This window comes from Aplidium turbinatum, chromosome 9 (assembly GCF_918807975.1).
Source record: "Aplidium turbinatum chromosome 9, kaAplTurb1.1, whole genome shotgun sequence".
NCBI lineage: Eukaryota > Metazoa > Chordata > Ascidiacea > Aplousobranchia > Polyclinidae > Aplidium > Aplidium turbinatum.
The window spans coordinates 16,797,470-16,824,162 of NC_137480.1; the positions used below are offsets into that span (position 1 = coordinate 16,797,470).

Sequence of the window (26,693 nt, forward strand, 5' to 3'; positions counted from 1 at the left end):
ACTGTTTAAGTAGTAAGTAGTAGGCCTATGTTAAGTTGTTTAATTAGTTAATTATGAAGCGTTGTTTGTGTATGCTGACTGTGCAGTTCATTCTTGTCTTGGAGGTTGTGACACTTGAGAAAGTTTATATTATGGAAAGTCAAAAGCTTGGTAAGTAGGCTACAGGCTACAGTTTCTTAGATCGACTCAAAGCTCAGCAATCAATTGAACGTTTATTGCCCTCCGAATCAGAGTTTGTAATGTATTGACTTACGTTGTGAAATACTACCGTTTTAGTGAGATTGTCTGACTACTTATGATCGAGCAATAAAGTGGTTATAAAGTATAAATATTTTTTAGCAAAATTTGCGTTAGTAAGGAAACCATAGGCTTATGTAACTGTGCAGTCGTATCATAGTTTGACAGAGAATTATATTCACAAGGTTAGAAGTTTGAGGAAAATCTATTAATAATATTTGTAGGTGAGGCAACTATTGTGAAAACATCTCCCGCAGTTGATCATCCCTTGCTGCATACACTGAAAAGCTATGAAATAGTTGAGCCTGTCCAATATGAAGATTATCAACGCCAAAGTAAAAAAGTCAGTCTTTCGACTGAAATACAAAACGTAAGAAATTTTCTGTTGAATGCATTCTTGATTTTACTTTAATTTTTTCTGTAAGTTAAATGCGCTTAATGTTTACGGTAAGTGAAATAGATCATGGTGCCCGATCAATAGTTCGATCACCAGAAAATTACCATTAAATAGATTCAAGTGGTAATAAATTTCGAGCTGTCTTCTAAATCAAAATAGCCTACATGTGTTTACAAGCTGGTTGTTTTGTTTTGAAAAAACTTTACCCCAAAAAGGCTGTCCGCAGGGTTTCGTTTTGTATCTTTATCTTCGGACTGACAAAACCTTGATAGGTTATTCTTGGTAGTTTCGCATACTTGTAGAGGCTTTTGACGCAGGACCGGTTACCGAAACTAACAGAGTGAAGTTTTCGATTATTAAAATGTTGTTGCTGGAGAATTATTCCATTTAGGCCTACCACGTGCCGCAAACTGGAGAGCAGTCCTGAAAATGCGTTGCTCAAGCGCACATCCCCAGAGCCGCCTGGTCTTAAGTCCGGTGCTTAACCAAAAATTAACAGGCAAGGCATAATGCTAAAGTGTCATATTTTCTTACTTGTTTACGAGTTAATTATTATCAGCAAAAGCGAGTTAATAAACATGCAGCAATGACAGTTTATAGAGGAAGTACTTTTTGGTCAGTGTCATTTTGCTTGACATTTCACGGTAGACATCACTCCAGGAACGTAAGCTACAGAAAATTCCTCTGACAATTATCATCAGTCGTTATCTCCGCCTGCGGCAGATTGCGCATCAACATGGCTTATTTGCTTCCAAGAGTGGCGATTTTGAGCCAACTCGCCCAGTGTCGTCAAGTGGAGTCCGGTCCATGATTGAATGTTGTCTTGCCACCGTTTTGGTTGTCTGCCACGTTTTCTTTTTCCTTCTACTTTGCCTTCTGTGCAAACTTTGCTGATTCCGAATTGTGATCTTTTAGTGTGGCCAAACAGTTTTAAAACTTTTGATTTTATTATTGCTGCAATTGGATATAGTTTTGTCATAGTTAGAAGATCTTCTATTTTTGTGTAATCAAGTAACCTTTTGTTGGTCATGCTCTGACAATACCAAGTTCCAAACTTCCCGGATCACTTATGGGTTGCGTGAGAATGCAAAATTGGTATAAAAAGTGGCTCGTTACCTCCTTTGCAGCATTTTTTATTCTGCACAAATTTAACCATTGCTCTTCAGTACATGTAACATACACAAGCAGAGAGAGACAACAATTTAATATTCATGGACCAACGATAAAGTATATGTCTTGTCGGTTTACTATTTTTATTTTCAGCAAGTTGGCTTTCACGTACGGAAGGCTTACTTCACAATCGATTTTGAAGGCAAGACACTCATGCTTGACGTTTCTATCAATGAAGAGTTGCTACCTGAATCATACCACGTGATGAGTTATTCTGAAAATGGAAAGCTGAAGTTGCACCGACCTTCACTAAATGTAAATTAGTCTTTAGCTTTCCACTTGGGCTGCAAACTAGATAGTTTTTGTTGGAATTCGTATTTCGAAACCGTTTAATTTCATTCGAGTAGAAGTTTGACTTCTTCATTCTCAGTATTTGTAACTTTAAGTTCGATCATTTGCATTTTAACTTGATGATCAGCAAAACATAAACTATTCCTGAATAATGATGAGTTTGCAAGTAGGCTGCTGTATAGGCTATGGCAACGTTTCAAAACAAATTTAAAAAAAAGATAAGTTCAAGCTTACATTAATAAGGAACTTCTATTTTTTAAGTTTTCCAAGAATTTGCAGCTTTGATTATCACAATTCGAATTTTAATTGCAAAAAATGCCTACGTGCACTAGCAGGCTATTCCATCTTTTAAAACAATGTGTGCATATAATTTCTTATACCATATGGACGAATTTCCAGAGCTTCCTGTTCTGGTGAGGAGCAATATTCTTTTTCAAATTCGAAAACACTTTTACAACATGTGTGTCAGAAGTGAAATACTTTTACTATTGAGATGTGGCCAGTCAACTATGGTAAGGTGGATATGCTCACAGTGATTGACGGATAAAATAAGTTTATACCAAGTGAAGAGCTGAAAAAACTTGGCATCCACCAAGTAGAAGAGGTCGTGTAATAAGGGAGACTTAATTGGCTTGGCCGTGTAAAACGAATGGAAGAGCAGACTTGGCTTAAGAAGGTTCAGTCGCTGTAAGTGGAGGGGCGTAATTTACGTGGATGGCCGAAAAAGATAGTGCAGACGACCTGAGGAAAGGGAGCCTCGAAACAGCCTCCTCCAGGCTCAGAGCGTGTGGAAAGCTGCCATCAAGCCGACATAAACTAAGCGCAAGTATTCGAGGAAAATAAACGAAAGTTGCAATACCTTTGATTTCACACAGTTCCCGGATTGTACAATATACTGCTGGCGTCAGTTCTAATTGAAAGTGGTGCTAATCTTTTTGATTTTTTTTTTCACATTTGCATTGTAGGCCTATAGAAAGAGGTTTGTAGTGATGGGATGGCGCAGCGGATAAGGAGCTCGCTATCTAATCATACAACCCTGGTTCGATTCTCAGCTCAAGCTGGTTGTTGAAAAATACCGCTCACCTCTATCCAAGGTGTGATAAATTGAGTTGACGTAGTTGCTGAAGGAAAAGCGGCCTAGAGAAAGGAACTGGCTATCCTACTCTTGTTAGTGCCGATGGCTTAGTCCTTTGTACAACGAGAACCTTATCTTTTCATCCCCTCAGATTAGGCTACATGATTATCATAAAGAAAATCACACAAACATTTTAGAAAGTTTTCTTTTTAAAGTTTGTCACGTGATCTCCTTGAAAGACGTGTTTCTTTAACGACATATCAGGTTACGTGGTTGGTTTATTTACTTTCATCATCTTTCAGGAACAGAATCATTGCTACTACCAAGGCCACGTCAGAGGAATCCCTGGTAGTCAAATCATTATGAGCACATGTCATGGGCTTAAGTATGTGTCTGTAATAGCTTAAATTTTCTAGGCCTATACACCGCGTTAAATAACACTGAGTGCTAGATTTAGGTCCAAAGTTTAGAAAACAAATTGTAGGCTTGCTCTCCATTAGAAGGTTTATTCCAAATAGACCGAATGTTTGTAACAAATGCAACTTTTCTGAAAAGTAAGATGAAAACTGATAGTGGTGTTTTGGAAAAAAGTTGTATCTCTTGATCAAATAAAACTAAAGTAAAATTTAGAATAAATGGAACCAAAATCTAACTTAAGGCAATGTGGGGACAAAATAATCAGCAAGCAGTTAGTTTGTAATCTACAGCTGCGTTTTAGTATAAGAAACTTCAACTTTAAGTATTTGTGGTTCATTCCACTACAAAAAGTATTCTAAATTATTGTAGCCTTTTTACTTTCATACCTTGTGATCACGATATTCTTTATGGAACTTTAATCTACAATTTATGCAAATAAATCACAAAAGCAAAACTCTCCTTTTAAGTATTGTAGCCTACCGGTATTTTCAAATACAAAGTTTTCTACACTTTTTTTAGAGGAAGTATAATTCTTCCGGTCGGTACTATCGTGTTCGAACCACTAGCGCTGCATAACCAGCATGTTCAATATGTTGCTTACCACTCTAAAGATATGATATCCGATAAACCAGAAGGCACCTGTGAAAATCCAAGTCCTTCGCAAAGCTTCCTGTCAGTTTTCAAGTCACATCAAGGTACGTCTATATAACGATTTTATCAAGCTGTTAAAATCAAAAATAACACACAAAATAGTCTCCTGGTTTTACGTATTGCACCCATGGTGCGATGTATAGCGTACATACAGACACAGTGAGCATGCATTCAACGAGGAAGAGAATTTGAATAAAAACATTTAAAAAATCATAAATTTACAAATTAAAAAAAATATGCCGTCTGTTTTATGATCCGTTTAATGGAAGCTGGGAAATGGAGATAATAGAACAACTACTGTTTAGCTATTTTTCCATAACGATGCGTCACATAAAGAAACCTAGAAAAAATATACAGATTTAAAAAACATAAGAACACGGTTTATCTTCCAATTCTTTTCTCTCATAGACTGTCTACTAAAGCTGATAAAATAACTGAAAATACTTTTACAAAACAAAATTGACTTTTTTCTGTGTATGCAGAGCTTACGAACGTGTCAAAACCAAGACAAAAAAGAAACGTTCTTAATGAGAAGAAGTTTCTTGAACTTCTACTTGTAGCTGACAATGCGCTTGTACGTATCTGTTTAAGTGCTAATTGCTAATGAATAAAACTAGAAATCTTTCCACCTTCAAAATCAAAGAAAATGCTAATAAGGCATTCGGCTTCGAAGTCAGACGTAGCCGGTTTCATGCTTGTTATTAAATTTAAGACAAGTTATGTTGGTGTGAGTGGTTTTTCAATGATTTCATCTTTTTTCTGTGAATGTGATGCTGAGGAACAGACCTCAGGACCATATCATGCACGATTGTGTCAAATAGAGTAGAAGGTCTGCACGTTTGTCAGCCTACACTGAGATCAACGACTGGTAGCTTTCGCACAGCCTGTTAATGTATTCTTAAAAAATATAACTAGGTTAATGATGAATAGTTTGAGAGAGTATAGACTCTCGACCTCAAATTATCAGACGACGACGACTGGGGTGAAAAAATGGGTTGCGCTTTCGATATGCAATGGTGGTTGATTTTAAGTTTAAATTTCGTTTTTAAGTCACTGCACTTGAAATCTGTTCGAAGACTCTTTTCTACAACGGTTTTGTATTTCTCCAGGTGACAAGGCTCGGATCTTCAAGTGCCACTGAGAACCACGTAAAGGAAGTTGCCAATCATCTTGACTCATTTTTCCAGAAACTAGGAATTCGGGTGATTCTTTCAGGTGTCGAAATTTGGGCCAGTTCAGACAAAATCTCTGTATCAGACAGTGCTAGTCAGGTGAGATGAAATGCTTGAAGCAATGATAAGATACACTTATGGAGCTTTGATAGAGAACAGCCTACACTTATTTGTACCATAAAAAAACAAAAACAAGCAACGATTTAAACAATTATGCAAACACAACAAATAGGCTTATAAATGAAAATAAGATAGAAGTTTTTCAACAAAACATTTTGTCTTTGTCATGGACACTAATAATTTTAAATTGAAAATGATTTAGAGAACGGTAACATAGTAGCCTAGATCTAATTGTAGGCTACTAGGTTATTTTAAAGGTTTGACACTTTGAGCTGCCCAACAATACTTGACTCTTCCTCTTCCAACCAACATTACAAAAACGCTGACAGTTACGCTCTCCAGGTCTTGGATAGGTTTTTGAAATACCGTCAACGTCAAGCGAGCAGTCAACTTGCCACCTCACCTTGGGTTTACGCGGACAACGTTTATCTGCTGCATGGTGGTGATTTTGACGGCTTTGTTGTCGCTATGGCTTCCGTTGGCACAATGTGTGGTCCTTTATCTGGAGGAGTTAGTGAGGTGAACTTTCGGGATGATTATAAATAACACATTAGCTTATACGCTACATGGAGTTTTTGATAAATCATATAGACTGCGTTCATGTTAGGAAGCGTCATAATGCCTTTTGAAATAAAGTAAATAGTGCGTATTTTTCAAAAAAATTGATAAAACGTACATGACATTAAGTCTTGCTTCTTTTACATGAAATGCATCAAAAAGCCGCAATGAACTGCTTTGTATTACAAGGTATTTTACTAGATTTTTCTTTCTGCTCAAAATACCGAATGTTGCTTTTAGATATTTTCTCATATAAAAACTGAAAATGAAATTCAAGATGTCTCCTGCAGTAGCATAACTGCACGAGGACTATTTTTTTATATCCAAACTCTCTCTAAACATATAGTGTTTACATTCCTATAACCTCTACTTTAAGCTGGGTTTTACATTACATGTTTATGTACATTAGGTCTATGTCTAACAGGATCGTAGCAACAACCTCATCAGAGTAGCTGCTACAGTGGCTCATGAGATAGGTCACAACTTTGCGATAGAACATGATAGTACCGGTTGCGTATGCCCTGCTGCAAGTGATTGTATAATGGCGAGCAAGGCAGGGTGAGCTATAAACTAAGATAAAATAGAATTGTAAGAATAGAACATTAGCCTACGTGTGTGTAACAATTTATCATCAGAATTTGCTTTGTTTGTTCGTTTTACGTATGTTTTGCCTTTTTCTTTTTTTATTGCTAAACTTTTTCGTCCGTTTTTACGCAGCCTAGTGAATGAAAATGCTATTATGTTCTAGCGAAGTAGATTTTTTAATAAATTATGTTTAGAGATTGGATTGTTGTATTCAAATTAGCAATATTTTAATCATTGCTTAAACCAGAAAAAACCCAAAAGTAACTCAATTCTCGAGGGGTGCTATCAGAAAACAAAAATGGGAGAAATGGTCCATGCATGTTTTTCGCACTTGTTTGGAAAGTGTGCCTTTGACATGCAAGAGACCATTTTCAACAAAGTTTTAAACAAGGACACTCACTACGCGAAAAAATATAGGTTTTTAATAGTTGTAAACTTAGCATGTAGCTTTTAGAAAAATGCATCGGTTTTGATGATAATCACAACAATCATCAACCTTATGTTTCTCGGCAGCCGATTTGTAGCAAGAATTGACAGCGACAGACACCGCGCCTCGCCCATGAGGCTGGGCCCGCCAGCACCGCACCACCAATTCTGCCACAATGATATTCGACCACCGCTCTACCAGTCAGTTCAACTCTTATCTTTGTGGAAACAAAGAAAGAGCCAACAAAACCAGCAGGCGCCAGGGCAGAGGACATGTGAAGAGAGGGGCGTTCTTCCCGGCTAAAGAAACATATCGTTGATTGGAAAGTCTGAATGGCTTGCGTGGAAGCTACACCGTTATGGTTAGCGAATCGCAGCTGCTCGCTGTACTAGCGAGTGCTCAGCCTTGTGCTGATAGCCGGGAAGAACGCCCCTCTCTTCACATGTCATCAACCTTGTTGAAAAACTGATCGAAGCCAGCGGATGCCAAGCGGTTTGGCTACACTGGCGGCGGAGACAGTTACAATAATAAACTGGTAAACTCTAAGGTTTACCAATCAGGAAGAAGGATTTAATCATAACGTATACAAATACAACGCGTTTTATCCTTGCAGCTCTAAAAGCGTGAAAGATTGGACAGATTGCAGCAAAGATTATCTCAAGCAAAGCGCAAAATTAGGTTTACTGAACTGCTTAGTAAACGTACCTCCACCTTCGAGAATTTTTACCGGAGCTGAGTGTGGCAATGACATTGTTGAACGAGGTGAAGAATGCGACTGTGGGAAGCCAGCGTTCTGCAAAAGGTTGGTGTGTGCAATAGTTTACGCCATTCCATCTGGTTAAGAAGGATTGAAAGGTTAGGTGAATGTCTCAATGCAACACAGGGTTGTAGCAAACGTTTTAAAACAAATGGAAGCCCAAACGTTTGGTAGGAGCTGAGAAGTCGTATGAAGTCACACTCAATAGCCGGATAATTTATTATTTTTTTAGTTGTAAATGCTTGGTTCCAAAAGTTTGCAAGTTTCCTTATGTAGATCGATATGCAAGCTGTTTTTCCACGTTTTAAATTTCAGCTTATGCTGTGACGCTGCTACTTGTAAGCTAAAGCAGGGATCAATTTGTGATGACGGACTTTGCTGCAATAATTGCCGGTTTGCTTCTGCTGGCAGAAGATGCAGAGCGGCTGATAACGAATGTGATTTACCTGAATATTGTAGCGGCAATTCTCCTAACGTAAGTATTTGTGATGTGCCGTAGAATAGTCAAGAACCTGGATAATTATTTTGTCTTTTTGAGCAATTAATTATCACGTCACAACCAGGGATGGAAGAACCATGTGGGCCTCGTGGGCCTGGGCCCACCTACTTTATTTTCTGGGTGGGCCTGGCCCACCCACTTTTGAAAGCCAAATTTCTTTGAAAAGGTAGCGAAAACGGCAAATTAGAGAAGGAGTTCCAAAAAAAGCTCTTCACTCATACACACTAGTTTGATTACACAGGCCAACAAAAAAAATTTGGCACAAAAGGTGAGAGTCAATTTAAAGTATTTCAGGGCCCCTGATTCCAAAAATGCACTTAGTTTTTTCGAATTTTCGAAACTACCAGGAATTGAATTTCGAACCAAGATTACGTTCTTCCGAAACAAGGATAAAATTTTAAGCAGCTACTTTATTGAAGAACACAACTTTGTATTCTGTAATTATATACGGTAAATGGCCTTCGTACCTTGATGGGTGTTGCTCAGTAGGCTATAGTAGGCCTACCGTAATAAAGAATTGCTTTTGTTCATCGATGGCTTTGTTTTGCTTATTCGTCTAGTTTGTTAGGCCAAACAATGTAGCCTATGTATTTTGTTGTTTGTACTTAGTAGCTTAGTTAGTAACTCTGATACTGTTGAAGTCAACAAATATATTAACGCAAAGCACAAGATATATATATTCTACATCTTAATATTGTATCTTAAGGCTTGCTTCACGTCGTATTTTGATTGTTACTAGGCCAGTAAACGTTAAATAGCCGTTTGTTTGGGTTGTATTCAACGTGATTGGTTCCAAATAGCGTTTATAAAACTCAGAAGTGTGCCTGGGATTACTTTCAGTTTTGTCTATGTAATAAACGACACGACGTTAAATTTATAGGGGCTCAAAATTGCAAAAAAAAATGTTTTTGCTGTATCTCAAAAATTAGAGCCAATTTGAAAAAAAGCAAGTGCATTTTCGGAATCAGGGGCCTCGAAATACCCTAAAATTACTCTCACATGCCGTGCCTATTAAAAAAAAATTTTTTGTTGGCCTGTGAATGATGAAATCTAATCTTCAAACTTTTCTGTTGAGCCCAACTGTTGATGGGCAGCACATGTAGGTGGGGTTGCGTGTGATTGGTGGAGTAATCTATAAATCAATCTAATTGTTTTTTAAGGTTAAAACAATGATAACATTACATACTATGCAGTGCATGCACGTAGGCCTACTGTATATTGCTGCAGATTATTTCTCCCAGGTTGGTATTAGCCTATAACTGTGTGTGTATTTTGCCTTTTTATTTGTGTGTACATCGCCATATTTTGTGGAGTGCTATAGAGCAATTTAAAAAATTTGTAATTTGTTTGGCCAAATCGGGCCTCAAAACGGAAATTTTTCGCTGGTTGGCACAAAAAGCAATCATGAAAATACAATCTAGGCTACAAACGATTTGAAGTATTAGGAATGCAACAATGTTATGGGGGGTCTGGGGGGCTTCGCCCCCCAGAAGTTTGATTAACTTTGACTGCTACGCTTTTGGGCCCACCTACTTTTAAAATGGTTCCTCCATCCCTGGTCACAACGCTTATTAACGATGATCGTAGAACGAATATCGTGTAAATAGTGTTAAGTTATGGTGACGTTTTTTTGTTTATTTGCCGTCTTAGCCTACCATTTTAAGTGACAAAAGCTTATTGTAGGCTAATAAACTGAAGACGATCATTACTCATTTACTTCTAGTGTCCAGACAATTTGTTTCTCGAAAATGGACTTCCTTGTTTGAAAGGAAAAGCATCATGCAATAGAGGCGTTTGTCTCACTTATGATGTGCAATGCCAGAATATATGGGGAGAAAGTAAGAAAGAAAACACAATTTATTGGTTGCTGCAAGTAAATAATATTAAATGCAAATACAACATAACTAGAACATGATCACAATATAACTAAATTGAGATGCACAATATTAGCATCACAACAACGGGAGGCTGAGAAGTGACCATTCAAGGTCTTCAAGTCAAGCAGCCATCACCCAGGCATAACATTGATAACAATTCGTGATGACTGTCGCAATTCAGGCACAAAATCACTGCTTTTCATAGCGATAGGTCTGAATAAGACGTCGTTGCAACTAAACCACTAATAGGTAGGTATTCAATTGTATTACAAGGCTAACCATGGCCATGGGCTAACTTAATTATCGTAACATCACACGTCAATAAAAAAAAGCGACTATGGAAACCAAGAAAAAAAGTCATCTTCCATCCTTGGCTACGCGACTTCTTAGCACAAACCTCTCAACGTCCATTGTTAAATAATTAACAATGCTGGTTTTCTTTTCAAAGCTGCAACGAACGCCATACCCACATGCTACCAGTTCATTAATACTTATGGCAACGCGAATGGCAACTGTGGCCGCGATACTTCTGGAACTGGCTTTGTGAAGTGCAGTGCGGAGTAAGATGATAAATAAAATATTACGCAAGCTAATAATAATAAGTAGGATGTGACAGCCCTTTGAAGATAGCATTAATAATAAAGTGTTTAAATGTAAGCTAACCTTATTGAATAACTTTACTTGTCGTAATTTGGTGAAATCAAATTTCAAATTTAGTTAACATTAGTTAACAACAATTAACTAACGTTACAACCTTTTCGGAAAAAATTTTGCATGGTTTGTTTTCTCTTTCATTGGTTACTTCGACAAAACTGTAGAAATATTCTTAGTTTTTTTAAACCCGCTGTTGAATAAACCTTTAAGACGATAGTTTCAGTTTCATGGTAGGCTATACTATCAAGAAAACCTTCTGTTCCCAGTTATTAGAATACTCCTCCATTTGTTCAGAAACGTGGACTGCGGTAAACTCTTGTGCCTAGGAGGAAGCGCCAAACCTATAGTCGGTGACTCGCGGACTTCATTTACAAACGGCTTCAGAAAGGATGCTTCTGCTACATCGGGTCCAATTTTCAACTGTAAATCTTTAAAGTCTCTTGACAGTGCTGATTCCGAAGATAAAGATCCCGGATTAGTAAGAAGTGGGACCGTTTGTGCTCCAGGAAAGGTAATATTTAGATATAAACAGCTCTTCAATGCAAAATAACATTGTCGTCGGATCCAGCTCGTGTCCGAGCATTGGTTAGCTGTGCGACGTTCTGGTCGGTCATTGTTGCTTTTGTCTTGTAGTGTACGGACGTTCCAAGCTCCCACTGTGAAAGGTAGCTTAGTATTCATAGGTATATGTGTAGGTCGACCGCTATTTGGGTAATCCGCCAGCCGCGGCAAGCTGGCCAGATGAGATTTGCGGTGTCCGATGTTTACCCCACCTTTTCTAGGGGCTTCCCCATGTGGGGTGGGCTGCGGGAAATCCTAGATAGGCCAGCCCAGACACGGGTCTTGCTACCAGAACCCAATGTCACCGCAGTTCATTGGGAGACGATCATCATAGATCCGCCGCCAATGTGTGAGGCCGGGCTGGAGGCTTCCAGCTCTACCAAGCCTGCCCCCGTTACCCGTAATATCATCGCCATTGGGCTTTGTTCGGTCCTGGTCCAAAATTGAGACAAAGGCCATTCGCTTGTGTGTTGTTTAAGGTGGTCGTGACTACGCGAGGGCTACGCAAAATAACGTAAGCTACTTTAAACCTGCTTGCTCATCATAGTTAGGCTATTGTTTTTGATGTTTGTAATTCATGAACTCAGTATAACTGTGTTTAACAGACATAGTGAGTATTTTATTTGTATTTTAAAACCTTCCCGAAATACATTTGATAACATAAAGCTTTTCATACTCAGTGGTGTCAAAGTGGTGTTTGCACAACTTTTCGAGCTCCAACTTGTTCAGCATCAGCATGCAATGGAAACGGGGTAAGCAAGTAGTTACAATATTTAGAATGCATACTTTTTATTTTATAAAATGTATCATTTCGTCGTCTAGTGATGTAACTTAAACGTGATGGGCCTACCATAAAGCAAAATTGTAAAGCTTTTGTACGCTATGTTTAAAGTAATTCTGTTACCGTTTTTTGATTTTTTTTATTGTTTCCATATTTCATAACCTCACCTAAGTCGACATGTAAGCTACAGCATTTTGCAACGTTTATTAAAAAGGAAAGCATATCAACTTTAACGCAATTGCTTTATTTGCTTAAAGTGCCTCTGACAGGTAAATAAATTCGGTAAATTTACCTAAGATACAAAAATAATGACACTAACAAACTTTACTGACCAGTAAATCGTAAAAAATATCAACAGGTTACTAAGTTACACGCTTGCAAACTTTCGTTCACTTTCGGCGAATCTGGCAATCAGTCAATTACGAAAATAAAAACGGCAACACCGCTGTGACGTCACAGTAAGCGGGAAGGATACATTCTTTCTCTGTGGTGACTTGGTAAAGTATAGTACGGCTACTGCAAAACGTGAATGTGTGGGGCTCTGTTGGTCTAACTCTAAAGCATGTGCAAATTAAGAATTACCGAAATGAAAAAGTGAACTTATTATTACTATCAGGTTTCGATCAAATAGGTTGAGTTTATTTTTATCAAACAACATCTCAGTTCAATTGAAATTGCAGTTTCATAGGGCTACAATTTTGATACTTTTTTATTTGTCCTAATCTGGCTATAGCCATTGCAGTGTAACAATAGTATCTCCCAAACAGTAGCCTACCTTTAATTTATGGTTGAGGCAATGCCTACAAATTGCTGTTTATGTGACAGTGTCAGTGACAAAGACCGTGCTGTGCTTTCTTTTCACGCTTTCTCACAAAACAAGGTGCTGAGAAGAAAATGGTCAAAGTTTTCTTCAAGTGTTCGAAAGTGGGATGGGCCATACAAAACTAGTCGCATTATGTTCTCTTCACTTCAATGAAGATGATTTTGTTAATACCACTCAAGTAAAAATGGGCTTGAGCGAACTTTATACATTTTGAAAAAATCTGCCATACCATCTATAAAAGTAAAGATGCAACCAGTTGCTGATAATGATTCCAGCACTTCTAAACAATAACGTTTACAAAAACGTACCCTTGCACAGGTAAAGTAGGCTTTTACATGTATAGAGTATAGACTCTGCTATGTACGTAACTGTATAACTAAGATTTTGTTAACACTGGCACTGACAACTTGCATTGCGCAAAGCTCACTGCTTGCAGTTTTCAGTTTGATGCTCTCGGAAGCAACAATCGGATTGTGCTGCCATCATGCATTGTTTGGTGAATCCGAAACAATTTTCTAGATCCAGATGGCCGTTACACCGGATTTCAATGGCCAACTGAAGGCACATGATGAGAGAGAGAGAACTTTTATTTATTTTTGAATAGTGATGATGAATTAAATATGAATGATGATTCGTAAATTTCTTCATTTTTCACTTCAAGTATATTTTAGGTTTTGTAGGAACGTATCCAGTACAGTTTTATTAAACTGTAAAAAACAATAAATCTTTGAAAAAAGCAACCGTTTGTACCAACTCCGACCAAACTGTGATCCACCAATTACATCTAGGAAGCGTTTGTTTCATCCGTCGTTAACGACGCCCACTTAGGATGACGTAATACCACCAAAGTCGTCCCAGAGCAGTGAAATATGAGTTTCGCCTGTGGTGGCGCTGCGGAACAGTCGTTTGATATAAATTACGCCCTAACCAGTCGAGCTACGAGGTTAAGATTAAAAAGTTTGCTAAGTTTGTAGTTTGTTTGTTTATTGGCCGCTGCGAAAAATATGTACAATAAATCAAAACACAATGTACAGTAAAACTGTTGAAAAGTTTACAATAAAAAAAAACGAGTAAAAAATGATGGTAGCATCACAGCAGCGGGAGGCTGCGAAGTGACCGTTCAAGGTCTTCAAGTCAAGCAGCCACCCTTAACTCATCAATGATAATTATAATTGAATAATTGAGACAAAGAGATAATAATACATAAATAACGGTGAAGCTGTCCAAGAAGATAAGAAATCAAAAAACTGATTAGTAGGTTAATTTAGCATTTGTTTAATATGAGTCAATAATTTTCTTTTTGTACATTCTTTTAAAAGTTGTGAATGAGGATTTGCGAATTTCATCTGATATATTATTCCAAATTTTTGCGCCAGAGTATTTTATTGAGCGTTGTAGTTTTGTGGTTGTGTATCGATAATAATAGTAATCTAGGTTGGTCGAGTTTCGAGTAGAAAAGTTGTGAATTTGGTTACATTTTTTAAAGTAGTTTTGAAAAGTGTCGGGTAATAAATTAAAACTAAACTGATACATAAACTTAGCAATTTCAAAGTTGTACAGATCTTTTAACTTTAGGATATTTAGTTGTTTATAAAAGGGTGTAACATGGTCAGCCCATTTGCCTTTCACAACAGCTTTGATTGCCTTATTTTGCAAAACACCAAGCTTTCCAATATGTGTTTTGTATGACGACCCCCAAATTGTCAGTCCGTATATTAGGTAAGGATGCACAAGAGAATAGTAAAGCTGAAGCATAGCTTTGGTAGATAAACAATGTTTTAATTTAGAGAGTATGCCAACAGATTTGGAGAGTTTGGAAGATAGAGCATCAATATGAGGAAGAAAAGATAGATTTTTGTCAATTAAGATACCAAGGTATTTAGCAGTGTGAACATTTTTTAGTTGGGTATTGCCGTAAAATACTTCAACATTAGTTGATTTTTGGTTGGTCTTGGGTGCAATTATTAAAAAGTTAGACTTAGAAGCATTTATCGTAAGTGAATTGGCTGTGCTAAGTATAATTCTGCGCTAGGAAATGCTTTAAAAAGTTACTATACTTGGATCCAACCTGTCAGGGGCACGTTAAGTTACGGCTATTCCGAAAAAAGATTCTAACTAAAAATATTCTGGTTGTATATTGTTCGTGCGATGTTAAATGTCAATTTGTTCTTGTTTTTTTTTTTTACTGAATATCATACCTAAAATTTCGGAGCGTTGTGTCTTCGTCGTGTTGTTCACTGAAGTAGTCTACCCAGTAACGTAACTTCTGTTTGTTTTTGTATGAAATAAGCCAATAGTTGAAATTCAGCTTTTCGTTAGCTTAACATTTAGACTACTTTGCAGAAATGTAACAATCTTGGCCAGTGCCACTGCGACTTCGGATTTGCTCCACCAGATTGTCGAACACCGGGCACCGGTGGAAGCATTAGCAGCGGTGGAAGCCCCAGTTTGGACGATGAAGCCGGTGTCACTGCGGACAATGGCAACAGCCTCACGACTTCGGGAAGCAGTAGAACATCTGCAGGTAGATTTAAGTGTTTTTTTTTGTAATGAAATTTCAAAAAAACGGTCAAAAAGTTATTTTTTTGTGTTTGTCTGGTAGAACTTCGACTTTGTTTTTCGATTCATAATGTTTCTGGTGCCATTTGTAGGCTACAAATTTCAAACACTACATTAACGGATTTATGGGCACTTTTTTATGTGGGTTAAAAGCTTAAAAAGATTATTTCTCGTACTAAAACAATTATTTCCTATGCTTGTTGGATCAAAAAGCGTGATATCTAAAAGCGTTGCTTTCAACTTTACCACTGTAATTGGCCCTGGTTTCTGTTTTGTCAATAGGTCATGTAAATCACTGTCAGCCCAGAGCCAGCCTGTTAGTTTTTTCATCACAAGTTGGTGTAGCATACAAGAATGACAAATTTAAGAAAATACCCACGCTGTTCCGTTAACAGACATGCATTAAGGCTACTGCCTTATAGCTGTACAAAAAACTCAACATTTCAAACAGGGATATAACTAACAGGGGCCAAGAAAATCGTTTCCTGGGAATCAAAAAGTACACTCTGGCCTTATACGTGTTTATTGCCAAAATAGAGCATTTCAATTAAATTGTGTAGTTTCAGGCCACCCAACGTACGTTTCCTGCTTTTGGCACACACGTGAGGTTACGGCACTGTAGGCCTTCTATCCCTTGTCTGGATTGTCCTTCTTGGTAGTTTATACCAAGATGCAAAAAAAAAAACGTCATTTATCAGCTGTGCGTCCTGCTGGAACCATTGTTTGTCAGCTGTACGTCCTGCCAGAGCTGTCATTTGTCCACTTTGACCTTTCGTAGAAGAGTAGAATAATGAAGACAACGATATGTGGTAGCCTACTGCAGTTATATTTGATTTAGGATTTTTTTCTTTGGGCAGATCTTCAGCTAGTCTTGGTCATAGTTTTGGTTGCGTTTTCTTTGTCTATATTTGCTGGAAGAAGCGATTTCAATAGTCCCGGTCAGTGGAAAGGTAGTCAATCGAGTAACATTCGCACCAGAGACAGGACAGATTTTTCAGGTAGATTTACAGTATTTTTTAAATGCAAGCTACTAGACCAGTGGTAAATGTTAACATCAGTATGAAGAAAACAAAATGAAATTACATAGACAGAGATGTATGCTACTTTCGACAGGTTTGTCTACAAAGATAGCTGCAAATTAGACCTATAGTTTATTTTTCGTTTTTAAAAATTGTGTTCGAAAGATAACCAACGCAGGAGGCTTTACAACGTGTATTCAACAGTGCCTGTTTGTTTTGTTTCAGATAAACTGGAAAAGAGCCCGTCTTTTTGACGGTCAGTGTGAATACCAAGCCATTGTTCTAGCAAGATTACACAATTTCGAAATGAAAAAATCAAATGCTGATTCTTGCCGCAACTTTTCTTACATTTTGCGCAGTGCAAAGCATCAGCTATATTTCGTTGTTGATGACTTGGATAATTTGACAACATATCACTTTTTCTACAACGTTTGTCGCATCAATAGGTGACATATTCACACTGTTCTGCTTCTAACCAATATGCTGCTCTGCATAGTTGTAGGCCTAAACGAAATAAGCCTTGATGTGTTTCGCTGGTCCTCGGCCAGCAAATCAGTTATTTGTTTACATTAATTTAACGCTTGCAATTGTTTAAGCATTGCAGAAAGGGGCTGATTAGCTTGTTATGTCATTTAGATTTTAGAACATGCCTGATGAAAGCGTATCCGGTCAAGACGGCGCTTCCCTATAGCTCAAGACCCGTTATTGCAGTAGCTATCAGTGCGAGACCTATCAGCGGACATTAGTTGAATAAATTTTATTCGATTAAAGGCGTAAAAATGTCATAATTCCAATTCAAAGATGATTTATCAGACTTATTGCGCTTTAGCCTATCTGTATAATCGAATAGAATCCCTCCAGCAAACTTCGCACTTACGGCTTCTGCGCTCACTGTCTTATCGCAATATTTTTCAGACCGCATATCAACCATTTTTATATTGCAGACGATGAATCAATGTAAAAAACGGTTGAATTGCTGTCTAGGTTGGTGTCACGGTTCTGGTACAGCGCCTGAAAAATATCTAATTTTATGGTATTTCGTACATAACTTTTTCCAGTGTTCTTGATTCTTCTGTATATGTTTCATATGTTAGTTCATTGTTTATATGTAGTAGGCCTATATCAAACCATAGTTTTGTATTGCGTTTTGCGTTTAGTTTGCAGTATAGCGAAATAGGCTACTAAACATCTACACATTCTTCAAACCGTTAATCTATACTGCAGTATTCAAGTAGTGTCATAGTTTGTATGTGCAGTTGTTGTTTACAATGTTCTGTAAAATTTATTACGGTTGATATATTAGTGCAATTGAAAGAATTTTTGTGGACTGACATGAGCAATCCATGATCTATTTTCGGAGCAGTATGATTCTCGTCCTTATAACTGTTCTCGCATTCTGTTGATTAGGCCTCCGAGTTACAAAAACGAAGAAATGTCAAGATCAAGGAGCGCTGGTTTGGCTTTTGGGGTGTGCGCTTGAGTAGCCTAATGCATTTTTTGAGTAGGCCTAATGCATTTAAGAAAAGCATCATCATCTTCATTCACACTGAAATTTATCAATGTAGGCCTAATTGTTCATTAACTAGGTTATTTGAGTAAGTAATGTTTATACTTTGAAATGTTACATTATTTTGTTAGTTATTTTGTGAAACACAGAATACGTTTTAGGTTACTCCCTTAATAACCACTTCTGAAACTATGCATGCCCATTGTCTAACATCGCTGATTAGTTGAATAAAATATAACTGAGCGAGCAAAGCGAACGAGAAAAATTTTCAAATATGGAAAAATATTCCATATTAAATGTTACCGTACATGTGAAACTACAAGCCGAAAATCGCTGCACCAACTAAAAATGCGTGGGCCCCCAGTCGGGGGGTTGGGAAGCAGTAAATAAGGCTTTGTGTGATTTAAGCTATTAATTGTCGAGTTTCTGTAGTAACTTTTTTATTTTACATACTGGTAGTCAAAACACATAGAAACTAAAATGAGTGGGCCTGTACACAGCCGTGTAGGGGCCCACTCAGTGTATGTCACCTAATGGATGGAATATTTCCCCAGCAACAGCACTTCAACAATCGAAAAATTTCACTTTGTCAATCTCGGTAACCGGCTCTGCGTCAAAAACAAGTATGCGAAATTACCAAGAATTACTTGTCAAGGTTTTGTCAGTCCGAGGATCAGGGCCTCCGAGAGAAGCCAGCACTAGTCGGGAAACAATACGAAAAATGGGCCCCAAAATAATATTTTTTAGCAAATATTGCGTTGCATGTTCGTGTTAAGCTGAAATTAGCCTACTTTCCTCAGCATGAAAAGAACTCCGTTCAATGTAAAAATCATTAATATAATTAATCACTGGATTACACTTGCAGCAAAAATGGTATTGAGGCTAACTATTTTGTATAGAAAGCTTTATAAACACACAATAGGCCTACAGGCAACGAAAATGTTCAACCAAGCATTTAATTCAGGAGTGTCCAAACTTTTTCCCACGCGAGCCAGATTTGATAATAAGTGTTTGCGGGTCAACAGCCACAATAATTTTTCTGAAAACTGCAAGTTGAATTTATATGATTTTTGTGTGTCTGCAGGCCAAAAATAACACATTGTCTACAACAACAGGCGCGGGCCATACAAAAACGTCTCGTGGGCCGGAGTTGGCCCGCGGGCCGAACTTTGGACATCCCTGGTTTAATTCAACCCTTTCTGGACTTTTTGCAATGCAAAGTTACGGATCACAGCATCAAATAATAAAATTTTGCGACATCTGAATTGATGCACAACATGTATAGTTAGGCTTTTCAATCGGTTTTACTGGAGCGCAAACAATTCTTTACAAATTTCAATAATTGTTAAAACCACGTTCTCAAAGCGCAACCGTTGGAGGTAGCTCTACTGGAACACAAAAAAATCATCACAAAACTATTTGGAAAAACCTTTCAAAAGTTGCAATCAATGATTCCTTGTGTAGAGATTATGGTGTGGTTCGTTCTGGTTTGCAGCTGAAGTTTGCTGTGTGGCTTTCTGTCAAAAGTACCAACTCATCCAAAATGTCTTGAAAAATGTCATTGTTGTAGCCTACAAATGGTTTAAATTTGTCCCACATGCCCGCAACTGCACAACAGACATACGATGAAATTTTCATGGAATTTCAAACTCATCGACGATATTCAAAGAAAATGAAGGGGTGTACCAGCAAACATCTATAGGATTGGCCCATGATACCAGAGAAGGATCCACATAGGATACAAACTGATATGAATGAATCAACAAGTGAATAAAAAAATAACAGTTAGCCTCTCAAGTACATGTAGCTCCACACAGAGTGAAATTTACATGCCTTTTGACTCTTTTTTATTCTAATGTCTAAAAAGACATTACTTTTAAAGAAATAAAAAAGAGTCAAAAGGCATGTAAATTTCACTCTGTGTGGAGCTACATGTAGCCTACTTGAGAGGTTAACTGTTATTTTTTTATTCACTTGTTCATCGACGATATGTTTGAGTTTGTTGATACATTTGTCAATTCCAACAACTATCGAATGCTTTGCAATGTACGGTAGAATACATTTCCTTCGAATGAGTCAGCTAGTTAAGTGGAGTTATAAAAGCGTGCTGTCCTCAGGAAAAGAAAATCATTTTCTTTTAAATTTGTAATTGCCACTGCCGCCCCGATAGCTCAATTGGTTAGCGCGTCACTTCTGGAACGAAGAAGCTTCAAGATCAAGCGGCGCTGGTTCGACTCTCGGGGTGTGCGCTTGAGCAACGCACGTTAAGGACTGCTCTCCATTCAGCTGCATCTAATGGATGGAATAGTTCCCCGGCAACAAGACTTCAACAATCGGAAACTTCACTCTGTCAATCTCGGTGACCGGGCCTGCGTCAGTGATTCAAAGCCTCTACAAGTATGCGAAACTGCCAGGATTAAGCTCTGCAAGAAGCTTTCCCAGTCCGAGGATAAAGATTCAATCAATCAATCAATCAATCAATCAAAACTTTAGCTTGCAAGTAGTAGCCTACTCTTCTCAGCTTTCTCTTACTTAGATAACATCTTCCTTTAATTTCGTTAAATTCATCAGTGAATCTAGTTTAGGACCGTAATCCACATAATGCGGTGAGATGGCGCAATGGATAAGGCGTTGGCTTTCCAATTATGCAAACCTGGTTCGACTCCCGGCTTTAGCTGGCTGTTGAAAAACACCGCTCACCTCTACCCAGGGTGTGATAAATTGGGTGGGCGTAGTTGCTGAAGTAAAGGCGGCCGAGAGAAAGGAACTGGCCACCCTACTCTCCTTATTGCCGAAGGCATAGTATAATGAGAACCTTATCTTCTCATTCCCCAAAGCTCAGTATCTGAGTCAGTAGCGCACCCACAAAAAAATTTAGGGGGGGCTAATTTAGAAATGTTGGCCGAGTGATTTGCGACAATAATGACAGTAGGCCAATGCCCATTCCTTTGATTAATATTTAAAGGCACTCACCGGCCACAACCCACCGGTTGCCGATACATCAGGATTCGTTCTCTCAATCAGATTACAAGTTGGCCTAGTGAACCCCATGGTATTAGAACCATCAGCACTCTCATCCCTACGTCCACTCTCGGAATCTTCTATAGATCTCGACTTTTTCGTCATGTAGGGGAGGGTGGGGTGGTTTGAACCACTTTTCTCAATATTCCTAATGTCTGCTTCAGGATTCAATTTTTCAGCAATTTTTTTGCATGACATCCAAGTCTAGGATGTACTTGAGCAAGCCCAAAGTGAATTTGCAAATGAAATTTATTACAACGAAAAATATAAAGTATTTTCAGCAAGTTCTCAAGTGGTTCAAATCACCCTTGGGTTGGGGTGATTTGAACCACTCAAAAGGGTGATTTGAACCACACTGGGGTAATTTAACCCACCTTTTCAAAGTTGGATAAATACACATTGTTTCACAAATAATCAATGAAAAAGATGTCTCAAACATTTACAGCGGTATAAGTACAAAAATAATAAAAAACATGCAACACAAACAACGACCAGTAACTGTCAATCAACTGTCTCGTAAGAGTAATTAAGCATTGTCAACATCAATATGTTATCATTCCAAATTGAACTCTTTCAGGCAACAATTGAATATAAAATGGCTCTCCCTTCTTGCAGTTCCTCCCGCTTTTTGTGGATTGGGTAAAACTTTTACTATGTCGCTTCGTGGAAAAGACCCTTCATCATTTTCTTTGAATGTAAATGATGGCTTTCCACTCTTATTTGTAGATGGAACCTTTTGCAAGAAGCGAGCTTCAGGCTCCTCGTCGATTGTGCCCACGTCATCTATCTTGCCAATGTAATGACGTGTGTTCTCTTTGGTATTAAATTTAACAACAACAAAATCTCCTACAGCAAGTTCTTTGGGATTTTGCTCTTCATTTACACTACTTCCACTCTCTGATGCTGTGTCTGACATATCGTCCAAAGGAACTGCATCATCCTCATCAGAACTTGAGCTTTCATTAAGAGCTAGCACACGTTTTGTGGGGGGTTTCTTTGGCTTTGGTCTAATAATTTTTTGTTTTCTTCTGAGCAATTTTTCCTGCTTTGCACGTCTTTCTTCGTGCTGAATTTTTATTGCCTGTTTTTCTGGAGTCTCTGTGAGAACCCGACTTTTTACTCGTTTCCTTTTGCGTTGAACTCTTGGGGTTTTGCTTGATGGTAATGGAATAACTTCGTTGGGTGGTATGAAGCTTTCTGAGGCGTGATATTCCTCGAGATCTTGCAATGAAGATACGGGTAAATGTGTCGCACCTTCAAAGAAATAAGCATTATCAGTTGATCGGTTAGCAATAGTGTTGGGAACTGCGGCCATAACATTAGCTTCATTCACTTCAGGTTGATGGGAGGTACTTGTTTGGGGATTTGGTCTATCACTCAGAAGTGATGGGGCAAAATCTGTGTCTGTGAATATACTTTTGTTAAAAGGATATATTCCTGTAGAGGCAAAGCCAGAAGTGATGTTCCTTGGCGTCATAGCGTTTAAAAAAGCCTCCTTAACGCATTGTGGAATGTCATAAATCCGAAAAGTTTTGTTGTTGTAGGTTCGCATCCATCCATCTACAGCCTGGTTGTAATAGCCTTTAAATGGCCCAAACACTGATTTATCAAGCGGTTGAAGTTTGTGAGAAGTGTGAGGAGGCAAAGTCAGCAATTCAATGCCACTTTTATCAGCAAACTCCACAGCCTCCCAAGAAACGTGAGACTCATGGTTGTCGAGAATTAAGAGGACAGGTTGAGAGGGGGAACAACCACTATGCTTCACAAAATGTTTCAAGTAGACCAAAAATTTTTCTTCGTTAATCCACCCAGATTTGGTACCTTCTCCAATGGATTCTGCTGGTCCATGTCTAACAAATTCCTCCTTATATCTTACTCTTGGAAAGATAAACATGGGGGGAATGGCAACACCTGAAGCACTGACAGCACATAGCCTACAACTGTTACAAGTTCTCCTCTCTCTGCAGATGTCACAGAACCAACTTGTTTTTTTCCTTTCGTTGTCACGATATGATTTGGTCTTTGCACGGTTGTGACACCTGTTTCATCAAGGTTGTATATTCTACTTGCAGCAAAGTTGTACCTAAAACACAAAACGATACAATGAAGCCTTTTTCAGATCATAAGAATTGCTAAGTACAAAGCAATGTTAGGCTATTGTTACGAGACCTGTCCATAACTCTTCCAAGGTTGTCGAAAAACTCCCCAACAGTTGTTTTGTTGAAAGCTGTCGCTCTTCCTAAAGACGTCGCTTCTGGTTTACGACATGTCAGATGGTGTCTCTCCTTGAAACCTTCAAACCAGTCAATTCCTGCAAAAGTTTATGGGAAAGAATTGAGAGGTGGTGTGTGTTGAGTAATGTCGAAAAAACAAACCAATGTGATCTACAATGTGCTACCGTACACAATTTTCCACACAGAATTAATAAACAAGTTAATCGTGTCTGATTAACGAAACGTCGGAAAATAAATGCAGATTATCACTAAAAACACCTTGTGATAGTTTTGCTTATTTTACACCAGAAGAGCGTATCATGTTATTGAATTAAATGCCTGGTGAACAGTCTCATTCAATTTTTAAACAACATAGGCTTAAAATAAAACAAACCTGCCATCTTAGAAACCACCCAGTTACTTGGCATCTGAATGTTGTTCTTGTCAGCCAAACTGAAAGCCAACTCACGGCATTTGGTGCGTGTGAGTCCGTGAAATCTATCGTCCAGGTCTTTTATGTGCTGTGCGAGCAGACTTTCCAACTCCCAAGGAAACACCAGACTTTTTACCTTCGTTCTATTATAGCCAATGTTTTCTGAGAGTCTACCATTATCAGATCCAGGACGATTGCACTCTTTGTAATAGCGACCTAAAGTGGTCCTGTTAATATGTCTTCTTTTGGCAACTTCTCTGATCGACATTCCATTCTTTATTTCCTCCAAAGCAAGCAACATCTCCTCACGAGTGGCTGATGCGTGGCTTGTAGTTCTAACATGTTTGCGAGGCATAGTGATGGAAATAAAAACTTAAATTCAACTAATGCTTGTAATTTACTGTGGCCAATAGGAATACCCTGTGTAAGCAATTCGCAATATTACTACAGTTAACATAGACTGTATAGCCTATTTATAAGTAGCCAAATGCATACTAAAGCACTAGACTTACAATACATTGACTACTACAGACCGCAAACTATTTCAGAAGAAGCTACTAAAACTTATTTTCTTCTGGGAGGTTTGAGCCACCGGTTCAAACCTCCCGAATCAACTGGTTCAAACCTCCCTGTTGCCACCATTTTAAGAAACTTGTCTAATCAGCTATTAAATCTTTCACTTACAGAGCATTTGCCAGCATCATTAAACACCTTTTAGATAGGACTACTCATGGTAGTATTAACTATTGCCTAAGTAAAACAGCGAAGATGGCATGCAGCTACAAACTGAAATTCCTAAAATTTACTTTTTGCAAGGAAAACAAGTTCTAACCTGCTTGCGCTAAAATCGCTGCTGCTATCGCTCTAACGTAGACATGCTTTGGAATCACTTTACTTCCTCTGTCTACAGACATAGTTACGTCATTTCTACTTTTATGGTATCCGCAATAACAGCCATGGTTCAAACCTCCCAGTGGCTCAAACCTCCCCACTCTCCCCTATGACAAAATAGAATTAGCTTTCCGTTTGCCAACACAAATAAGTGCGAAAACAACAACTAGCGCAAAAACAGTTTGAAACAAAACACTAATTTTGTGAACAGTAAATGTGATGTGGACATTTTTCCTACTTACAAAACATTCAAAATTAGTTCGTATTTTCAATTAAAGTCCCAGACGCTTTCGTCTTTCTGCTCAAATATCGTATATAATTTTACATGTCCGTGTGATTCAGCATTGACGTACAGTACATCGGTATGTCCACCCAGGGACGCCGGAAGCGGGGGGGGGGGATGCTCCCCCACCTTCAAGTTAAGGATGGTAGAAGTAGGGGATTGCTCACTCAAAAGTAAGATGGACAACTTACTGGAGGGTCATAATGTTTTGACAAAATTTGATGCAACTACAGCTTGAGGTCTACTGCCATATGTCGCATACTCAGGTGCAGTTTATATGACCTGCCCACGTTTGTACAAAGTGTGTATCGCCAAAATAAAAGTAGGAAATATGTGATATCATGTTCATTTAATAGTATTCAAGTCATGATAATGCAGCGGTATACTTCACGCAACAGCGGTAACGGTAAGTAGCCTCAAACTGCTGTAGTGAGGTTTTGCAGATTTTTTAGCACCCAAAATTTTAACCAAATATAACAATTCATTTGATGAGAATAAATTTACCTAAAAGCAAAGAAAACGTTGTGCAGTTCTGTTAATTTTTGAACTTTTTAGTAACCCTCCAGCTGTCCTTTTCGTAGGAAAAATCATTAAAGTGAGTCGTCCCGGTATTCTACTGTCCCTACTTCAAGTTGTCTGTAGATGGAGGGGTAGTGGTGCCCTTTTAAGGTCATGTAAGCTACTGCACATTTTGCAATATAACAATTTCTGCTATTCGCTTTTAGCCTAATTATAATCTTTCATTTTTGGCTTAAAATAATATTCACGCCACAAAATTATGTAACTCAGTAGGTTACATCAATATGACATAGCATGACGCCCTTCTTTGTATACCGGACACTTATAGGCTATCATTACTCAATTGTGAGCTGATAGATGAGCATTATCGCTATAGCTTATCTTAAAACTTTTAAAAAAATTGGTCTTTCAGTAAACAAAAGTGCCCTTTTTTCATAATCCTGCCACTCCCACCAGTCAAAAATCGTTCCGGCGCCCCTGTGTCCACCAGACATTTGACTGCGGGAAAGGGTCGCTAGTCCTCACACCTGTTGGTCGACGTTGCCTTACATGCGAGCTCGCGATGTTGGGGGTGCTCAGCGAAGGCAAGTCGACCCTTGTGTTCTGTGCCACATGACCACGAGCGTACTGGAGCATCTGAATTTTAGAGACTTAAAGAAAAGTGCCACCTAAGACCATATCATGGAGTGCAGTGGCGCGGGAACTATTCTTCTCTAGGGGGGGCTGAAGCTGCGGTAGTGTTGTGAGCTTCTGGGGGGCTTCGCCCCCCAGACCCCCCTTATGTGGGAGAGCATTTACAAACTGGTGGTAGGTTTAATTGGTCCCCTCTTGTGTGTAATAAGTCGCCAAAAACACACACATTGTAAGTTGTAAAAAACGAAGAACGGCAACAACAAAAGCATTTATTAACAAATTAGAAAGTGATATGAAAACGACAGTTTGTGGAAATGAGTTCTCACACGATACCGAAGATTGCTTTACGCTCAGGTTTTTCTCTATGAGCTGTATCATGAGTTTTTTGGCATCGACAGTGTTCAAAATGTTTTGATGGACATGTATCAACGCAAGACGAGTAAATCTTTTTTTGTGTCATTGAGCTTCTCAACCACGTTTTCTGGCGTCTTAGAGCAGAAAAAGAACGTTCTGATGATGCAGCTGAAACCGGGAGGCAAAGGCAGAGCTCCACAACTTTTCAA

The 26,693-nt window shown here is 38.4% G+C and overlaps 1 protein-coding gene and 1 pseudogene across 1 annotated transcript; one reads left to right on the plus strand and one right to left on the minus strand.

The window, feature by feature from the left end:
• The window catches only part of LOC145776957 (uncharacterized), an 868,661-nt pseudogene that overhangs the window by 433,966 nt on the left and 408,002 nt on the right, over positions 1-26,693 (minus strand).
• Positions 22-18,379, plus strand: LOC145776922 (disintegrin and metalloproteinase domain-containing protein 19-like). Its single transcript, XM_082588158.1, has 18 exons — positions 22-150; positions 462-607; positions 1,898-2,059; positions 3,473-3,555; positions 4,107-4,282; positions 4,721-4,812; positions 5,348-5,509; positions 5,873-6,049; positions 6,513-6,646; positions 7,714-7,902; positions 8,173-8,332; positions 10,080-10,194; positions 10,682-10,793; positions 11,182-11,398; positions 12,129-12,200; positions 15,396-15,576; positions 16,469-16,609; positions 16,856-18,379. The coding sequence occupies exons 1-18, from the start codon at positions 54-56 to the stop codon at positions 16,882-16,884; spliced, it is 2,445 nt and encodes an 814-aa protein (XP_082444284.1). The 5' UTR covers positions 22-53; the 3' UTR covers positions 16,885-18,379.